Raw genomic sequence first — 18,723 nt, forward strand, 5'->3', positions numbered from 1 at the left:
CACCTTCTTAATAATCCTACTATTATGTCACATTTATCAATACTGCACAAAAACAAAATGTATATGTGGTCCATGGGGGCAGGTGACACGACCGCCGCACGCACTCCAGGAAAGAACTTTTCTTCCGACAATGCCTACAAAAGGGAGGCGGCGATCATCTCCACCTGTGCAGAGCTACTTCGACATGCTTCCGCCATTTGGAGGAGCAGCACGCGCTTCTAAGAGGTCATCTTCAGGCCCAGCTTCGGGCATCTTTCACCCGTCACGACTGTGGAGGAACTCATCGAGAGCTTTCTAATCTACACTGCCAAGCTTCAAGACTTGCTCTGTATTATTATAATATGCCACTATTTAAAACTTTTTTTTTTTAATTGGACGCACCTTATTTATTTTGAACTGATTGGTGTTAGAATTCCGTTTCAAAAAAGCAGTGTTGCATTAGAAGACACCTTTATTTTAAATTTAAAATCTTGGCATGTTCATCTCAAATGTAAAACAGTCATTATGGGATGAGGGCGTTTGTGTGGGGACATTGACAACAGGGTGCAAAATGGCTGGCTTCTCAGTGGCCCAACTGCGCCACTTGGTGGACATTGAGCAGGTTGGCTACAGTAGTGCACCAAATATCCTTTTCATTTCATCATCATCATCATCACCCATGAAATATCACAGTTGAGAAATCGAACCACCCAACATTTAATATACAGTGAGCCCCTGCATATTCGCTATTAACATTCTCAAATCCGCAAATTTCTTTGGGACCCATCCTCTGCTATTTGGTGAAAATTTTGTCTAGTTGCAGTTCTTGTGGTTAAATGACATGAAAATGCTTTATCGTCCGACTTCCTTGAATGCACCTTGTGCACTGTTAAAAGTGAAACTGAACGAATGTTTCTGCTTTTACAGTATAATTTTCCTGTATTCCCTAAAGATCTCATGCCAAACTTTTTTCTTTTTTTTTTAAGTGGGTTTGTATGATAATTTGGGATAGAAATGTCCATTATGCATTTTTTTAAGCTGTTGTAGTTGGTCTGACTTAAACACATGGAATTTGTCATCATTATGTAAATAAGCTTGTTCCGATTGGGTCGTTATATGCATTATTTTCCTTATTTTTGATATATTCAACAGCTTTCCGCTGATTGGTAATTGCCAACATGTTGGTGTCTTGTGGCCATCTTTCTCTTCATGTTGGCTTCACGTTTACGTGTAATGTGATGCTAGCTTTAGGCTAATATGCTCCAAACATGGTGTTGCATTGCAATCTGTTTTAAAATTTTAAGGCTGCAATTAACAATTATTTTAAAAATCAACTGATCTGTCGATATTCTCAATGAATTGATGAATCAGGGAAAAAAAAACGTTTTAATTTCCATCCATTTATTTAAAAGCAGGACATTATTTCAAATTGACAATGCAAAGAAATTGATTCAAGATTCAGTTATTGGTTTGGGCTGTAACATGACAGAGAACAAGTTAAACGTGGTAATTATTTTCCAAAGTAAAAACAGATGTTTGCAAATGGATTATTGTGATTAAACACCAAGATTTCCAAGATTATATAAATGTGAGAATATTTACTGTTGAGGCTGAAATTAACTGGATTTGGATAAATTTAAGTTGAACTAGCTCTCTTAATGATCAAAATTGTTAATTGTTAATTTGTAATTGTTGCTCTAACATTCTTTGCTAGCATCTCGTGGCATCTGTATTCCATGACGGCCCCTTTTTGCAGGCGTGTCAGATACTCAGATTGTCGATATTAACGACAAGGTTGGGTTCCTATGGCAACGAATATCGGGGGTTCACTGCACAGATTCCACTAAAACAATCAAGCCAAAAAGCGATACCTCATTGGAAAGGAAGCACTTCGTGAGAAAACCTCTCACATATGGACAAACAATCTCTCTGGGGAGGATAAACTGGATTTTGTTTTTTGTTTTTATGTATATATTGCGAAAATAAGTGGCAATTTCTTGTATTCTTTTATGTTGTCAAAATAGAAATTTGCATGTCATTAAAACTGTCCAGGACATGCTTGGAATTAAAAACGGTGTGGGGTGGTGACATGAGTTTCACATACTTTCCAAACAAAACAAGGTAAATAAACGTGTATGACATCCGTTTTGGTTTTCACACTTTTGTGCTCGTAGTCGTCATTTATAGATATTTTCAAAACATCTGCTTTTCACATTGTTTTTAATCTGATGCCATATGTATGCAGATGCCCTATAAAAGAAATGTCCACAGCTGCATGCGAGGGGCATCCTGCACTTTCCCTTCTTCCATTTCTCTCCCCTCAGGTGCTCGGCTAAAAGTCTCGCTCCGGTGAAGGTGTTGCCGCAGTTGACGCAGATGTAACTCTCCGCCTCGGCGTGCTGCACGCAGTGCCGCAGGAGGTGCAGCCGGTGCTTGAAGGCCCGGCCGCACTGGCACCGGTGCGAGCGGCGGCCTCGGTGGAGGTAGCGGTGGCTAATGGCGAGGGAGGGCTGCCGTAGGACGGCGCCGCACTCCCGGCAGCTGCGCGGCACCCGGGTGTTTGCGGGCTCTATGGGGGCCAACTTCGGGTTTTGGTCCTCCAACAAGGCCGGAATGGCGGGAAGCGGAGTTGAACATGCCGGGTCGTGGTGGCTTGTCTGGACCTGAGCGGAAACAGAATACGTATGATCCGTAGGGAGTTGTCCGTTTATGACCTGCTTGGTGTTGACGACGGGCTGGAGAGGACTCTCTGCGAACGCCTTATTGTCGGTCAAACCCGGCGGTTTGGTGTCAACGCACAACTTGGTGCCGACCACCGACGTGTGAACTTCGGTGACGTGGGTCAACAAGAACTTTTCGCTGGAAAACAAGGACTTGCATATGGCGCACGTTTTGGGTATGGATTCGGAGCAGAAGCACATCAAGCGTATGCGGCCTCGGTTGGGAGGCTGGTGCGGACGGTGCTGGTGCAAGTTACTGAACACCTGGCCGCAGCTGTCGCACGAGTACAAGACGGCGCGGTGCTCCTTGAGAGCCGCCTCGTTCGAAAACAACATCATGCAGCGGGAGCACTGGAAGGTTTTGCTCAAGAGCCTGATGCAGTGGCGCAGATGCAGCTTGAGGGACCTGAATGGCCCTCGGCCACACGATTCGCAAATGGTGTTCTTGTTAGCAGGGGCGGCGGGCTCGCCTCGACTGGAATAGTCTGCGAAATCGGTGGACTCTGCCGAGCTGGAGTCACTGAGCTCACTTTCATTTGCGTTGACGTCAAAGTCACTATCGTCCTCAGATGCGTTGCTCGCCGACGCGTCCGTACTCATCTCGTACGCGTCATCCGAGTCCAGGGGTCTTCCCCAATCGTAGTTGACGTCCGACGCTAGCTCGCTCCTTTCGACCGCTGAGCCCAAGCATGGTTCTTGCGCATGCTTGTTAAGCTCCCACGCGGTGCTGAAAGACTGAGAGCACTTACAGCACACCGGCGGACAGTGCGCATTGTCCAAGTGTAAGGAGAGCGACATCACGCGTCGGAAGGTGATCTTGCAGATGTGGCAGGTGGTGCTCATTCTTCTGAAACATTTACCGCACTCCCAGCATTTTGCTTGTCAGCGACCGGAATCCTCCTGCGCTTGTGCGACCTCATCACAATCGAGTCCTCAGACAGAAGCGACCAACAGATAATCTGAAAGCAAAGCTTTGTGTTAACATTTTTCATCTGTCATGAGAGATAACACGAACGCCAATTCGGAATTAAAAGTAACCCCTCTCTTCAGGCCACAGGATCTTCAGGAGAAGAAGGCCATTGTTTTCTGAAATCAAACCCTGATCTTCCACGTGCCAGTCCATTGCTTTAACCACTCAACTATCGTTTTCTGAGAATGTGACTCCCTTTTTTAATCCCGTACCAGCTCCATCCCTGATGTCAGAACGCTGTTAAATCTGCAGTCATGTAGCATACTGTGTATAACAAGAGTATTTAGTTACATTATAAACATATTGGTAAAAGAGCCTATCTCCAGTTTTTGTGGCGCGAAAAGGTTTAAAGTACAAGTACACCCCCTGGCGATACTTGTTTTCACGGATATGAATTTACCGTCCACTCCTGCTATGACGTTCCATGCAGCATTCCTTTTTAAGTTGTCTTTATAAAAAGGATGTGCCGTGTCATATTCTAATTTTGTTGCTTTCCACCTCGGTTATAAGTCTCTCCTTGTCCATGTTCGCCGGTGTTTAAACAGTAAATTAAGCGTTAAGCATTGTGACGTTTTGCTGACGTGATTGCGAAATTGGAGCTGGCGAGTGTTTTATTCTGAAAAGTAACCGGAAATTTATTTTGAAACCGCGTTGGTCTTGCTGTCCCGCTCGATGTGTTCTGTGCTAACTTGCCATTTGACGGAGGTCGACGGATGCGTCGTCCGTCGAAAATAGAAAATAGGTCGCACGACGCAGCTGAGACGCAGTCGATACGCAACGCACACGCAGCCGGTTGAACAATTTGAATGAATGGAAACGTATCGGCTGCGTCGCCGGAACGTAACGAACACGCTTCCGGTGTAATCCCAGGGTTACTAGTTTTAGTCCCTAATCTGTGGGTTAGACATTTCTGTTGCATATTCCCTCTAATTGGAAGTGGGCTGTATTGCACTTTCAGCAAACGAGAATGGAAGCATTTCAAGTCCATATGAAATAAAAAAAAATGTGAACGATGAGCAGCATGTTTTTTTTAAACATGTACCACTGTATCAGCTGTGTTGAATTCTGCAACAAAATGTCTTGCTTGTTAAGATCATCACCTTTGACTCTTACGCCCCTGAATCTGTAATGAGCTGTGAAATAGGAGAGCAGACATTGACATTTTGTTTTGGCCTCTACACACCAATCCGAAATGATTTGACACAATCTGGCAGACCATTACAGATACTGTGAAAAAGCTCAATGTTGATCATTTATGACAATGCAAAAACTGACGTCGATCACAGCTTAATTTCACTTACGTTTTTTCAGATTTTGTGCATTTCTTGTCACTTGGTCCAGCAGCAACAGGAGCTCACGTTAATCGGGATGAATAATACAGATCACTTCTGTATTATTAACCATAAACTTAAAGGTTGCACCTTGACCTAACAACAACTAAAACCCTACTACAGAAAAGATAAAGGGGTGTTGGTTGGTTCTAATTATTCCTAAACAACTCGACTCAGTTAGCTAAATAACTTGCAGCTGGGGATTTAAAGTCTGGAATTAAATGGCGTCAGTGTAGGTTTTGTGCATGGCGCGCGCAAAAGTCGAAAGGACGTGCTTCTTTAAAACTAATCCACATTATGAAATTTCAAACAACAGCAACCTTGCAGTAGATTTGAAGCCAATGCGATGTTGACGGTCACGGTAGCACATTGTCGGCACCCTTCAAACCGGAAAAATAACGCAGTGGTTTCCTGTTCCCACAATGCACCACGGCGGTGCAATTGCGCAAATGAACGAGACCCTGATTACGATATTAAACTAATTTAACCATAAAACCGTAAAGAAAAAAAAACAGGCTATTCCTCTGGTTAATATTATGTGTCAGTCAAGTTAAACACTTCCAATATGAGGATGATTAATTGTGCCGGAACAACTCATGTTACAATATGTTTCACAACGTCAACATTTATTGAAACACATGTTTGTTTGATTTGTGGAAGCAGAGAGTATCAAGCGGGTGGAGATTATTTGCGTACATTTTTTATTACCGTTGTTGTAAACATGTCAGAATCGGGACACAGCCAGCCTGGCATATATGGACCGGGACGTAGGCGAAGGCGACGTCGTGGCGACCGCGACATTGGACCTCCAGGCCAGAACCTGTCCGGCCCCAGTCGGGATCGAGATTACCAACCGAGGGAGCGAAGGGTGACGCTTAACAATAACATCTGTTCTTCTGGCGTCCTTTTCACATGCTCTTTAACTATAAGATGTGATTATTCATTTTTATTTTTTTTATTTATTTTATTTTATTTTATTTTTTATTTTTATTTTTTTTTAGGACGGAAGTGAGGAACCACCCGGTCCAATGATTCAGAAGACCCCCATCATTCTGGCCAAACCCCCCGGAGAGAGGGTATTTTAGTTAATTACAAATGAAGCCCTTTCTCACAAGAACTATATATTACCATATATATCTGTTCATCTAAATATGTCAGCGGCATATAGTGCCAGACAGAACAATTAAACACCTTCCATTTGCTAGTCTAAGTTGGCTGTAATAATTTCTCCTCTAACAAACCAATCTGGATGGTAATGTCATAATTTACCGACTTGTTTCCTTTTTGGACACTTTTGAAGGCCAAGCCATTACAGAATGCGCCAGTCAGCGGAGCTCCAGTTCTTGACAAGCCGATCATGCTGATGAAGGCTCGGGATGACACAGTGAAACCGGCAACTCCTCCAGAAGCGACGCCTCTGCCTTCCGGTCCCGGGCCCTCGAAAGTGGAGAGGGAAGGCCAGCGACCCACCCAGCCCGTCTACCAGATCCAGAATCGAGGAATGAGTGCTGCAACAAGCAGTGCTGTGGACCGTGAGTTACAATATCATTGATTTCACTCTGAAAATTGCAAAAGAAAAAAAAAAATGAAAGTCATATATGTATACTGATCTGATTGCAGCCTTGGTTGGCCAATCGAAACTCATCCCACCAGAGAAGATGAAGCACAGCATCAAGCTGGTGGATGAGCAGATGAACTGGTGTGACAGTGCCATGGAGGTGAACTCATCAGTGCATAGACTTTCCTTACATGCCTAAACGTTCAGTATGTTATATGTTGTATTACGTTCTGCAGTACCTGCGGGACCAAACTGATATGCTGGTGGTGGGAGTCATTGGCCTGCAGGGAACTGGGAAATCAACCGTCATGTCTCTGCTATCAGCCAACACCCCCGAAGAAGACCAAAGGTAAAGAAGATGTTATGTTTGTTGATTGAGTTATGTGACTGCATAATTACAGTTTATGCATTTTCATCGAGAATAGCACCCAGTATAATGCTGATCGCGCCAAGTTGGGCTGCAAATAAAAGTATAATAAAAGTATAAATAAATAAAAAATATAACGTTATATGTTTTTAACCCACATGTGCACAAGATTTTGGGCACACTTGCCACCCCTCCATCAACTTTCAGTAAAATTGTTTGGGTATTTTTCATGTAGTGCACCACGGTGGGACATTCGACTTGTCGTCTAAGTCAGGGGTTTGATTTTCAGCTTTCTCAAGTTCTCTTGCTTCTTCCTAAATTCCAAACACTTGCAAAAAAAAAAAAAAAAAAAAAGGTTTGGTGCTTCAAATATTTAAAACACAATGAGACAGAAATTTATTTATTTATGTATTTATATTTGTGTAGTGTTTCCACACTGCCCTGCTGAAAATTGCACAAAATAATGATAATAATAATAATAATAATTTATGCCCTCCTATAAATGCTTGTAATTATATCAGCTAAGAAGTGTGTTCAGTAAGTTTATTCGCACCAAGACAAGTCCTCTCTTGTGCCATCTTGTGGACTATTAAACAGGGCGTTGGCACCATTCTGTGGCATCTCAAAATAATTAAACAGTGCTTTGTTTGGCTGAATCTTGGGGCACGAAAACAGTGAATAGTTTCATTTTTCGACAAATAATTCTGGATCAATTCTCAAAATGGAGTTTTGTGTGTAGTAAATCTCAACTAGGTACACTCTTTGAACACATGGTGGCGTAGTGGTTCACCCTGCATTTTTCTAGTGCAAACAAAAAGCTATTTTTTTTCTTTTCTTTTTTTTTTTTTTTAATTTAGTGCCTTCATGCAACATTTGAAACCTGCATGTTTTATCGGGTGTGGGTTTCTTCAACTGTAGAAAAAAAAAAACCCTGCTAAGCAAGTCATAAATAGTTTCCCAGGTGAGAACGGTGGCGCAGAGTTTCAAATTGCACACTTGGCGCGATGCCCTTTTCTTATCACCACTGGATTAGAAGCTTTCCCACACACCAGCCTTCAATTAGTGTTCAAGTGTAAGAAAGCGAGAGCGAGAGATGTTGAAAATGTATTTTGCCATTAACTCGTTCACTCCCAGCCATTTTCACGGACGCAATCCCGTTCGCTCCCAGCTGTTTTACTGGATTTTGACTGATTTTACAAGACCCACAGAAAATTGTGATCTATTGCTATAAAAACATGGAACCTACCAAATGAAAGATTAAAGTCGCTTCTTTCATCAGGAAAGAACAAGTATATTTCTATCTGTTTCCATTTTGCAGCAATTAGCATTAGAATGTAGCTATAGTTTCATCATTATTCACAAATCTGTTTAGAATTGTGAGTAATGGAGCTTTTTTTCTCTGCTGCCACCTGCTGGACGTTTGTGTAATAACTACTATTTCTTCAAACGTTTTTTTTGCAGTTGAGAGGCTACATCAAAGCCTTCTGTATACACTAGCATTAAAAAAACAAAAACAAAAAAAAACATGAAAAACGTATAAATACGTCTTTGGGACACGTAAAAAATAAAATAGAACGTATTTATACGTTTTTGGGAGCAAATGAGTTAAAAAAAAAAAAAGTTTTTCCACATCTGTTATGATTTCCAAAATTGGTTATGCAAAGTTTGATGCACTACAGTCAGCCTCAAAATGTTGTTTATTTGCAAAGCATTTTTGGGACTAACCTGGTCGTTGGTGTGCACAGGGGCTACGTATTTAGAGCCCAGACTCAAGAGATGAAGGAGCGAGGTGGAAACCAGAGCACAGGAATTGACTTCTTCATCACGCAGGAGAGGATCATCTTCTTGGACACTCAGGTGGGAATCAAAGTCAACTTGAGAGCATAAAAAGAAGTTAGCGAGAGCATTTTCTCTTTATTATTGATTGAAAACGAGTGTTTTGTTTCCCCAGCCAATGCTCAGCCCGTCCATTCTGGACCACCTCATCAACAACGACCGAAAGTTGCCCCCTGAATACAATCTGCCTTACACGTATGTGGAGATGCAGGTTAGAGGCCAGCCGGTGCTAAAAATATGATTTGTACCTGAAGACAATGAGGCAATTCTGAATTAACGAGAACTTCCTCCCGCTAACCTCTGTACAGTCTCTTCAGATTGCCTCCTTCCTGTTTACAGTTTGCCATGTGGTCATTGTGGTTCAAGACTGGTTCACTGACTTAAACCTCTACAGGTGGGTACTTGTTGATCCGGGACCTCGCTGTGTTTGAAAAGAATATCAACTGCATAGTGACACGAGGAGACAATAAGCCAAAACATACCCGGTCGCCTCTCAGGAATGTTGGGCATTTCTTCTTGTACCCATGAGAGGATATTTGTCTTCTGTTTCATAAGCTCAGTAATGTTGTTCTCGCAGTTGGTCTAAAGGAAGACACACGTGGGCAAATCCAGGCTTGCAATGCACCCATCAGACTACTTGCTATCTGTTCTTTACAATTTCTGGAGAAATTGCGTGGGAATGCTGAAAGTTGAATGCCAATAGCGGAATGCGTCGATGAATGCTTATGAAGTAAACTGAAAGATAAATTATGTGAACATTACAAAGTTTTAATTGAAGTTGAAAGATACATGAATAAAAAGAACTTAGCAGTATCACAGAGCTGGTAATGATGATCAGTTGTATGTATGGTAGTGGGCGTGGAAAGTGGGCCTAGAAAAAGTTCAATGTCAGTCCCATTAACTCTTTCCCTGCCATTGACGGAAAAAGACGTCAAATGATGCATTTTTTTGCTGGTCTGGCAATGAATGTGTTAAAAATGAATGGGGGAAAAGTCGATTTTTTTTTCTCTCAAGAGAGAGAAAAAGAGAGGAAAAGTTGATATTTAACGTCAAATTGTGCGAGTACTGTAAGTAATGTAGAATCAGACGATATATACCCCGGAATGCGTGAATTTTTTTAAGCAAGTTGAAATTTGAACCGTGTAATTCGTAAGTATTATGTGGTAGTTGTTTTCCGGCAAAGAAGTGAGGAGAATAAAAATCCGAATAACGTGGGATGCTTTCAGCATTACCACAAAAAAAAAAACAAAAAAAAAATCTTGGTTTTCATACTCTTGTTAATATAAAAATGGGAAAAAAAAATGTTAAACTAAGAAATATGGCAGCATCTTTTGACACAGTAATTTCATAATAATTCATAAAATGAGTTAAAATTAAAAAGATGTACTGTACTGTAAGAAAACAAGTGTGATGTTGATTAGTTGTGAGGTCATATTTTTGCCACCAGATGGCATAATTGCATTTGTAAGGCATTGTTGACAACTCAGTGCATTTTTCTTTTCATATTAAGAGCTATCTAATCTAAGATATCTTCTATTAGTAACTTGTGAAATTCTGCACATATTTAAAATGATAAAATACACGTTGACACACGTCTCTACAAATATATGCATTATTATTAAAATGATTACTGCTAAATTTTGATGTGAATTCCCCCATTACAGGCTTTCCAAGTAAGGGGTGGTCATGAATTGCGCGTTATAAAAAAATAAAAATAAAAAAAAATAGTGGCGTTAAAGGGACTTTAAATTCACTCAAAATTAACACACTAATTTTGACACCGTATTTTTGAGTTCGATGCTTCTGATTATTTTTACACCATCAAGGAAGGTCAGGCCTGGCTGGCCGGCCCTGATTTTCCACCACTGCAAGAAATATAATCATCATTATAATATATATATTTTTTTTTATTAGGTTTCTTCAAACGGCCGAAATGCTGAAACCTTCCACGCCGTCCGCAAGCCACGACAGCACGGGCTCATCCGGCAGTGAGGACGGCGCAGAGTACTATCCGCATATAGGTGGGACGTTAACTCACTCGCCCATCCGTCTTTTTTTGATGACTTTGAATAAAAATGCTTCTCTCCTCTCCTGCTTCTAGTGTTCCTACAGAATAAGAGCAAGCGTGAAGATTTCTGCCCGAGGAATCTGAAGGACATGCATATGGTGGTGGATAAATTAATGGCCCACTCTCACCTCAAATACAAAAGTATGTTTGTCTACTTATCTACTACTGTGCTTTGTTAATTAAAGCTTCTTTTACAGTTAACTCGTTCACTCCCAGCCATTTTCACTGAAGCAACCCCATTTAATCCCGTTCGCTCCCGGCTGTTTTACTGGATTTTGACTGATTTTACAAGGCCCACAGAATATTGTGTTCTATTGCTATCAAAACATGGAACATACAAAAAGAAACAAATATATAGATATATAGAAAAAACTATATATTTGTGTCTGTTTCCGTTCTGTAGCAATTAGCATTAGAATACAGATAGGTTTCATTGATATTCACATTCCAGGTGAAAACACTATCACAAGGAGCTTGTTGCAACATAGCCCTGGCTGATCTCACTGTGCCGCCACCTGCTGGCCATTTTTTGTAGTAATTACCATTGTTTTAAGCCACCTCTTCATGTCAGAAGCTGCACCAAAGCCTTCTGTATGCTCTTCCATTAAAAAAAAAAAAAAAAAAAAAAATGACATTAAAAAACGTATAAATACGTTTTTGGGAGTGAATGAGTTAATATAAGAAGAAACAGAAAGCGAAATGCTTGCCACAATTATGACTTCAATACTTTACAAGATTTCTTCATATGTTCAAACCCAACTTTTGTGTGACTTTAAACACATTTGTCAAATTCTGACTCATGTAATGAATCATTTTTAGGTTCACTATCCATGCTGGACTGCAATATTTTCCCTGGCCTGAGCCAGAACTATATGCCAACTGAAGTCAACATGTTCCTGCTGCCCATGCAGGACAGCGACGGCGAGGATAATCTCACGAAAGCAGGTCAGGCAGAATCAAAGTGGCCGTCAAACTTGAAAACCGTGTTGAACTCACCAGTTTGCTTTGTTTAGGCTCCACTATGACGTATCCCCTCTTCTCCCTGCTCCCGGGTTACAAGGGGCACCCTTCTTTCTCCACCATGATCTCCAAGCTGCGCAGCCAAATACTGGCCATGCCCCGTTGTCAGCTGTCACACACCATCCTCACTGAAAAGAACTGGTGTGTAAACATTGTGTATCCCACTTAAAGTTGAAAAAGGAAAAAAAAAATAGTGTTGTCAAAGTTAAAGCGTTAACGAATTAATCACAAAAAACAAAACAAAACGCATTAATCATGTATTTACACAGATTAATCACACTATTAATTTTGACCACAGATGATCCTTTAGCTGACAGCGGATACCATAAAGGTAGCACAGGTTGTGTTTGAGCAATAAACATGAATACATGCGTTAAAGTCAAGCATTTAATAAATGTTTGCGGATGACATTCAGAATATTTGTTCATAAAAAAACTGTTGGGCTAATTTTTTTTTTCATTTTAAATTATGCAAGTAATTAACTAATTTAAAAAAAAGAGGAGGATGAGCGTGTGCAGTGGATAAACATTTTTTTGAAGATGTCCTAAAACATTAAATGTCGAAAAAATGAACAAAAATAGGTGCTCTTTAAAATTGGCGGGAAAAAAATGTTGATTAAAAAAGCCTTTAAAGCCTTTTAATTAAGCGAATAATTGTGATTAATCAAAATTCTAAGGTAAAAAATGTAATCGTTTGACGGCTCATATATATATATATATATATATATATATATATATATATATATATATATATATATATGCCTAGTTTTTTTTCTGTTTATTTTTTATTTATTTTATTTTTTTTACAATTTAGATTTTATTTATTTATTTTTTAGATGACATAAAATGCTATCGTAAGGATGTTTCCCCTCAGGCAAATATTTAAAATCAAAATGTATTTATTCAGAAAAGCCATTTTATTTTAACTTATTTTTTATTTATTATATTTTTTTGTAGAATGAGTTGTTTGACATGATTTCAGACTGTTTTAGGCCCATATATCATGGTACTGTATATTTAAAGTTTTAAAGGGGGAAAAAATGGGGACCAATTCTTCATGTTTTTTTTGGTGTTCGATAACAAATGATATCTTGATCATTAAAAAACAATAATTTATCATGCACATCTGTATTTATCATCAAATAGACACAACAAGAGTGAAAGTTTCCGCCATGCGTTTTTGTTTCCGTTTCTACAGGTTTCACTACGCCGCTCGAATCTGGGACGGTGTCAAAAAATCCTCCGCCCTCTCCGAATACAGCCGCTTGCTGGGCTAGAATCAGAGTCCTGATGTTTTTCCATAAGCAGCGTGCCACGGGAGGACCCACAAACGGGATACACGGCTTTCAGTTTTCAGCCCCTGAGGCAAAAACAAGGATGGGCTGCCGCAGGCTAAGGATGACATCACCTCACCTGGGAACGTGGACGTGTGTCTGCGTCGTACCTTCTTTCCCAGGGAAATCGGTGCAGTTCAGCAGCGGGAGCTACGCCCTGCGTCGCCAAAGCCGTTGAGTGGGCATGTCTACACATGATGAAACGTCCGTTATTGACCCATGGGACAATGTGACTGCACCATTGTGGTTGTGAACAGCCGGTGCAAAACTTTTCTGGTATCAAAAGAAAAGCTTTCATGTATGGGATTTTGAATAAAATGTAACCTGGCTTAAATTGACTCTAAAATGTATTTATATGTTTAAACAAAAAAAAAATGCAGCTGTAACATGCAAGGTTGTAGATGAGGAAGATTGATGTCTCCGCTGACCAGTGTGATAAAATAAAAATCAAAACAGGCTGCAAATTATTGTGTGCCAATGCATGTGTAATAGAGAAAAGTGAACCTCTTCCTTTAGCATGTGAGTATGAGATTTTAACTTTTTTTTTTTTTTTTCAAGTGAAGAGGATGGATGGGAGTGGTCTAAGGATGAAACACTCCTTCTGGAAGAAGATGACTATATAAAAGTATAAACGGATCAAATGAAAAGTCACTTGCTTGCCATCAACATAATGCATCACCTGCTATTCCTTGGGATTTTACTCCTTCCTAAAGGCAAGTTTTTGTGCGTGTGTATTTAAGATATGTTGAACTTATTACTACAATTAACGTCATATTATGTAATTTTTCTGTGATTTCCAGCCTACACGCTGAAGTGTTATGAGTGTGCAGCGGGAAGCTCAGGCACCTGCATCGACACAACTAACGAGTGCCCTCCACTGGCGACTCAGTGTAGTGCACTCAGAATAATTATGTATTCAGGTACATCAATTTCCGAGCCGCTTATCTTCAGTATATGTATTTTATCTTAATGTATTACTTATGTTTTTGTCATGTTGTTTGATAAGTTGATTCTGAACCGCTCGAGATGATCGTCGTCTTGGTTGCTTCTACGCTCTAAAAACAGTTGGGTCAAAAATAATCCAAAATAGGTCAAAAAGGGACCATCCCAAATGCTCGAGTTAAACCAAAAAGTTAGGTCTAATGAGTAACACAAAACAACCCCCCCCCCCCCAAAAATGGGTTTTGTGTTCTTCTTTAGTACCAACTTTTTGGTTTACACATGTAACTCAAATTGTTGGGTTGGTCTTTAATATAAAAATAAATAAATAAATAAATATATGAATAAATAAATAAAGGAGGGGGGCGTGGCGGTGTTGCTTGGTGGGTTATTCATTAGACCAACGTTTTGGTTTACAATTAAGTATATAAATAACCCAAAATATTGGGTCGACCCCCAAAAAATATTAATCAAAACGTTGGATTCGTCCCTTTTGTGTATATATATATATATATATATATATATATATATATATATATATATATATATATATATATATATATATATATATATATATATATATGACCCAAATTTTTGTTTTTCAAGTCCCCCCAAAATTGACCTCTTTTGATTTAAAAAAAAACAAAAAACAAAAACAAAAAACATAGTTTTTCTTCTATTTAAATAAAACCAAAATGTTATGGGTAATTTTTAACCCAACTGTTTTTAGAGTGTATAATTTAGTTACTGTATGTGCTATTAAAACGTGTATTAAGTCAGATAAGTCCCCAGTAAAGGCCCAAACACAGCTAGTCACTGGTGTCATGTATTCTTGCTTACACTTTAATTGAGCTTTTATGGTCTGTGCATTTTTTTAATAGGTGAGTCAGTTATTGCTGACATCAATGGGAAAAGTTGCAGCTTAGCAGAACACTGTGCACAAGCCTCAGTCAATTTTGGAATGACCAGAACCGTACTCATCAACCAGTGTTGCACCACAGATCTGTGCAACAGCCTTCCAGCGCCTGGTAATGCGTTTGTATTGCTTACTGGAGCTTTTTTTTTTTGCTAAGTCAGATGCCACCAAACTGTCAGGACAACTAAATAATTTTATCATGCAGATTACAGCAAGGCCAGGCCCAGTGGTCGAAAATGCTTCACCTGCAATGGGCTACATTGCAATGCCACTGTGGAATGTCAAGGCAACGAGTACCATTGCATCTCAACGACGGGTAACTGCAATACAAATCTCCCCTTTCACTCTGAAAACATTAACGCGAATGCACACAAGTATGACTTTGTGTCTCAGTGGACATCAAGGGCCAAAAGACCACCATGAAGGGCTGTGCCTCCAAGCAAATGTGCACCAATACGGAGCAGGTGGAAGGCCTCATTGGAACCCAAATCAGCTGCTGTGAGGGCGACTACTGCAATAGTGGCAGCAGACAAAGAGCTGGCAAGTTACTCTTGGTAGCACTACTGCTCTCTTTGATCATGCGCTGTAACGTATTTCTGTAAATTTACGGTTTGTAGAACAACCAGTAAAAAAAAAAATTGTAAAATATCATTAAATGTTCATCCCCGTATGTAAGTTAACAGTTAATGCTTGGTTAAGAAAGAAAATCAAATTGTTGTAAAACGAACTAAGTGGTTGTGTGTTCAGGGGTTGCCATTTACGTGGAGAACTATTATGTCTGACCGTGAGTGAACGCAACACAGGTCTCGCGGGAGACGTGCGGTTTAGTGTTGTTGTTCTTTTTCCTGCTAGCCTCGAGAACTGTTGTACTGTTCTTTAGCTTCGGCCACTGCTAAAAGTGGAGTTTTGATGAGAGGAATAAACGGGTGACATCGCAGTCAACATTTGCTGGTGGCGTTTGTACAAAACGTTACACTATTTTCCGTCAAGTGGTGAAGATAGACACCGGCCACGTTTCTTCACAAATTGTCACAATCCATCCGCATCTTACTAATAATTGAGGTCTCATGTTTCTGTTTTGATTATACCATTTCTTAAATACTGAATGAATTAAGTGTGTTTTTTACAGTGGCATTTTTTTTTTTTTTTTTTTTTTTTGCTTGTCAGAATTATTTTAAAAGAGTCTTTCTGGTTTCCATTTGTCATACATTTGCTACATGTTTTTCAAAAAATAAAATAAAAACACTATGACTAAAGACTAACACACACAAAAAGACAGATTATGGTCATTTCTGTTTACAATACTACTACTACTACTACTAATAATAATAATAATAATAATTAATTAGGGGTGTGAATTGCCTAGTACCTGACGATTCAATCCGTATCACGATTCGTAGGTCACGATTCGATTCGATGCCGATTAATCCCGATATGAATTTACAAGTCGATTGTTGCGATTTATTTTTTATTTTTTTTTTTACTCAAATTTAGAAAATAGTATTCAGTAAACTTGTACATGTACACTGTAAGATTTGTATGAAAATGTATTTATTTATAACTGTAAACTACTGTATTTAACAAACAGGTTGTAACATTTTTCATGTTTGAACAGCGTTGAAATAAAATATTAAGTCTTAATGTTCCATTAATATAACATTCTTCCTTTTTTTTTTTATATATATAAGAATATATAAAAAAAAATAAAAATAAAAAAATAAAAAATAAAAATATAACATTCTTCCATGCTTAAGGTATGAAAGTTTGACGTTTTGTTGAAGATTTTTTCCATCAAAAATGGATGTTAAAAAATTCGGCTGCCTATTGAATCGATTCGAGAATTGCGTGCTGTAGTATCGCGATATATTGCCGAATCGATTTTTTTTTAACACCACTAATAATAATAATAATAATAATAATAATCGAATTGTGTGAAAATGTCCAATTGAGTAGGTAAACAATAATAATAAAAAAACTAATCATTTACAAACAACCAACATTTATCATCATAAAACATCAAAAACTGTTAAGGTGTGTTACAGTGTCAGCTTCCGGCATGTACATTTTGTGAAACCACACAGGATGCTCTTGCTGGGACGTTCACGTAGATAGTCTGACATAAAAAATAAAATAAAAAGCGTGGGAGATGGTTTTCTACTGTACACACAGACACCCACGCACGCACACACACATTCACACACACTTAAAGGGAGAGTTCGGATTTTTTTTTTACATGAGTCTCTATTTCATCCTCACTTCCAGTGTGTGCGATCAGCACTGACTTACCCCTGACAGCGTTCTGTGACACGAATTCTGGTCCGGTGTTGGACGAGAAGAAAATAGTCCGGCAAGTTGGCTTGGGTCACGGAAATAAAGCGTTTTTTTTTTTCTCTAAAAACAATTTGTGTTCAAAAGAGTGATACATTTGCACACTAAACTCCTTTCTGAAAAAAGTCAGACGCCATTACCGCCGGGCACTATTTTTCTGTTCGTTCGTATCACTGCGCGTCGCCCTGTAAGCAGCTGAGCAACGTTTTGAGAAGTGTTTGCGTTTGCCGGATTATTGCTTTCTGTTCCTCTGTGCAACTCTCTTTGTTTCTAGTCTAGTCAAATTTGTTCCACGCCTCTTGATGTGAATAAATAGTTAAAATCTTGTTTGTGTCTGCAGTTTGGGATCCAACCTCCAGCACACAACATTGACACAAAGGCCAGTTCTGAGTAGCCTACAACTTGTCCTGTCAAACTGCTGTATTATCTTCGCAGCCCAGTTTCATGTACAGCAATAATTCTCTTTATCGCAAATGAGTTATTTGCCATGAGGCGCCATACTTCCAGTGACTAATAAAATACAGAACGAGAGTGATAATACTAAGTTTAACATACCTGCTAACCGTTCACACCCAACACTGAGATTTTAGACCTTTTCACTTAGGGGTGTACTCACCTTTGTTGCCAACAGTTCATTTTGAGGGCACTCTGACTCTTTTACATACTGTGTTAGTAAGTTTCATTTCTTAGTTGTCCCATAATAAAATATTTATGAAAATGTGAGTGGTGTACTCACTGTGAATTAAAGTTTATCTTTATGTAGAGCAATAATTGTCTTGATATCAATGAATCATTTGCCATGGGTTGTCATACTTCCAGTAACTAGTAAGATAAGAGAATGAAAGTGATAGTACTAAATTGAACACGCCTGTTGCCCACTGATACCCGACACTGAGATTTGACCTTTTCACTTAGGTGTGTACTCACTTTTGTTTCCAACAGTTCATTTTGAGGGGACAGTAAATTGACTGTTTTACATATTGTATTAGCAAGGTGTCATTTCTTAGTTGTCCCACGATAAAATATTTATGTTAATTAAAGTGACAAAATGGCTATTGAAAAAAATAGCGTATCACACTGTAAAAATAGAGAAACACAATATCAGTTATATTTTTTTATTTTTTTTCCTCCTTACTACAACTTAATTCTAATAAAATTGCAATGCCACACTTTTTTTTTCTCCTCGACGTGACACAATGCACCTTTTAAACAATAACTTTGAACACTTAAAAAGTAGACAATGAGGTGCTTTGTCAAGATTGCGAAATGTAGAAAACATTTCTTAAGATGTAGCTAATAATTTACAATCAATAAATCAATTCCACACTTTTTCTCCTTTGTAAACTATAACTTTGAAC

General features: G+C 39.1%; 4 protein-coding genes across 6 annotated transcripts in view; 3 read left to right on the top strand and 1 right to left on the bottom strand.

Moving 5' to 3' along the window:
- Positions 1–2,345, top strand: part of kcnn4 (potassium intermediate/small conductance calcium-activated channel, subfamily N, member 4) — a 33,833-nt gene extending 31,488 nt beyond the window's left edge. The window contains exon 9 of the mRNA XM_077526786.1: positions 83–2,345. Within this exon, the coding sequence (XP_077382912.1) occupies positions 83–86 (4 nt within the window). The 3' untranslated portion in view covers positions 87–2,345. The remainder of the gene's footprint in view (positions 1–82) is intronic.
- LOC144022201 (uncharacterized) lies at positions 434–5,447 on the bottom strand. Of its 3 annotated transcripts, none has more exons than XM_077526788.1 (2): positions 4,971–5,447; positions 434–3,658 (listed from the first exon to the last, which is right to left on the bottom strand). In XM_077526788.1, the coding sequence occupies exon 2, from the start codon at positions 3,540–3,542 to the stop codon at positions 2,157–2,159; it is 1,386 nt and encodes a 461-aa protein (XP_077382914.1). In that variant the 5' UTR covers positions 3,543–3,658; positions 4,971–5,447; the 3' UTR covers positions 434–2,156. The 3 variants fall into 3 exon arrangements, with proteins under 3 accessions (XP_077382914.1, XP_077382915.1, XP_077382916.1); XM_077526789.1 differs by having other exon boundaries at positions 5,321–5,396; XM_077526790.1 differs by lacking the exon at positions 4,971–5,447 and adding an exon at positions 4,070–4,363.
- On the top strand, positions 5,414–13,646 carry smg9 (SMG9 nonsense mediated mRNA decay factor). The gene is made up of 13 exons (XM_077526785.1): positions 5,414–5,868; positions 6,002–6,076; positions 6,301–6,532; positions 6,621–6,718; positions 6,795–6,907; positions 8,671–8,782; positions 8,877–8,972; positions 9,070–9,155; positions 10,676–10,782; positions 10,863–10,970; positions 11,649–11,774; positions 11,843–11,990; positions 13,047–13,646. Exons 1-13 carry the CDS (start codon positions 5,566–5,568, stop codon positions 13,123–13,125), a joined length of 1,683 nt encoding a protein of 560 aa, XP_077382911.1. The 5' UTR covers positions 5,414–5,565; the 3' UTR covers positions 13,126–13,646.
- Positions 13,647–13,830: 184 nt separating this feature from the next.
- LOC144022523 (ly6/PLAUR domain-containing protein 3-like) lies at positions 13,831–17,690 on the top strand. The gene is made up of 5 exons (XM_077527395.1): positions 13,831–13,895; positions 13,983–14,102; positions 15,003–15,149; positions 15,243–15,353; positions 15,431–17,690. Exons 1-5 carry the CDS (start codon positions 13,853–13,855, stop codon positions 15,637–15,639), a joined length of 630 nt encoding a protein of 209 aa, XP_077383521.1. The 5' UTR covers positions 13,831–13,852; the 3' UTR covers positions 15,640–17,690.
- The last annotated feature ends 1,033 nt before the right edge of the window (positions 17,691–18,723 follow it).

This window comes from Festucalex cinctus, chromosome 7 (assembly GCF_051991245.1).
Source record: "Festucalex cinctus isolate MCC-2025b chromosome 7, RoL_Fcin_1.0, whole genome shotgun sequence".
Taxonomy (NCBI): domain Eukaryota; kingdom Metazoa; phylum Chordata; class Actinopteri; order Syngnathiformes; family Syngnathidae; genus Festucalex; species Festucalex cinctus.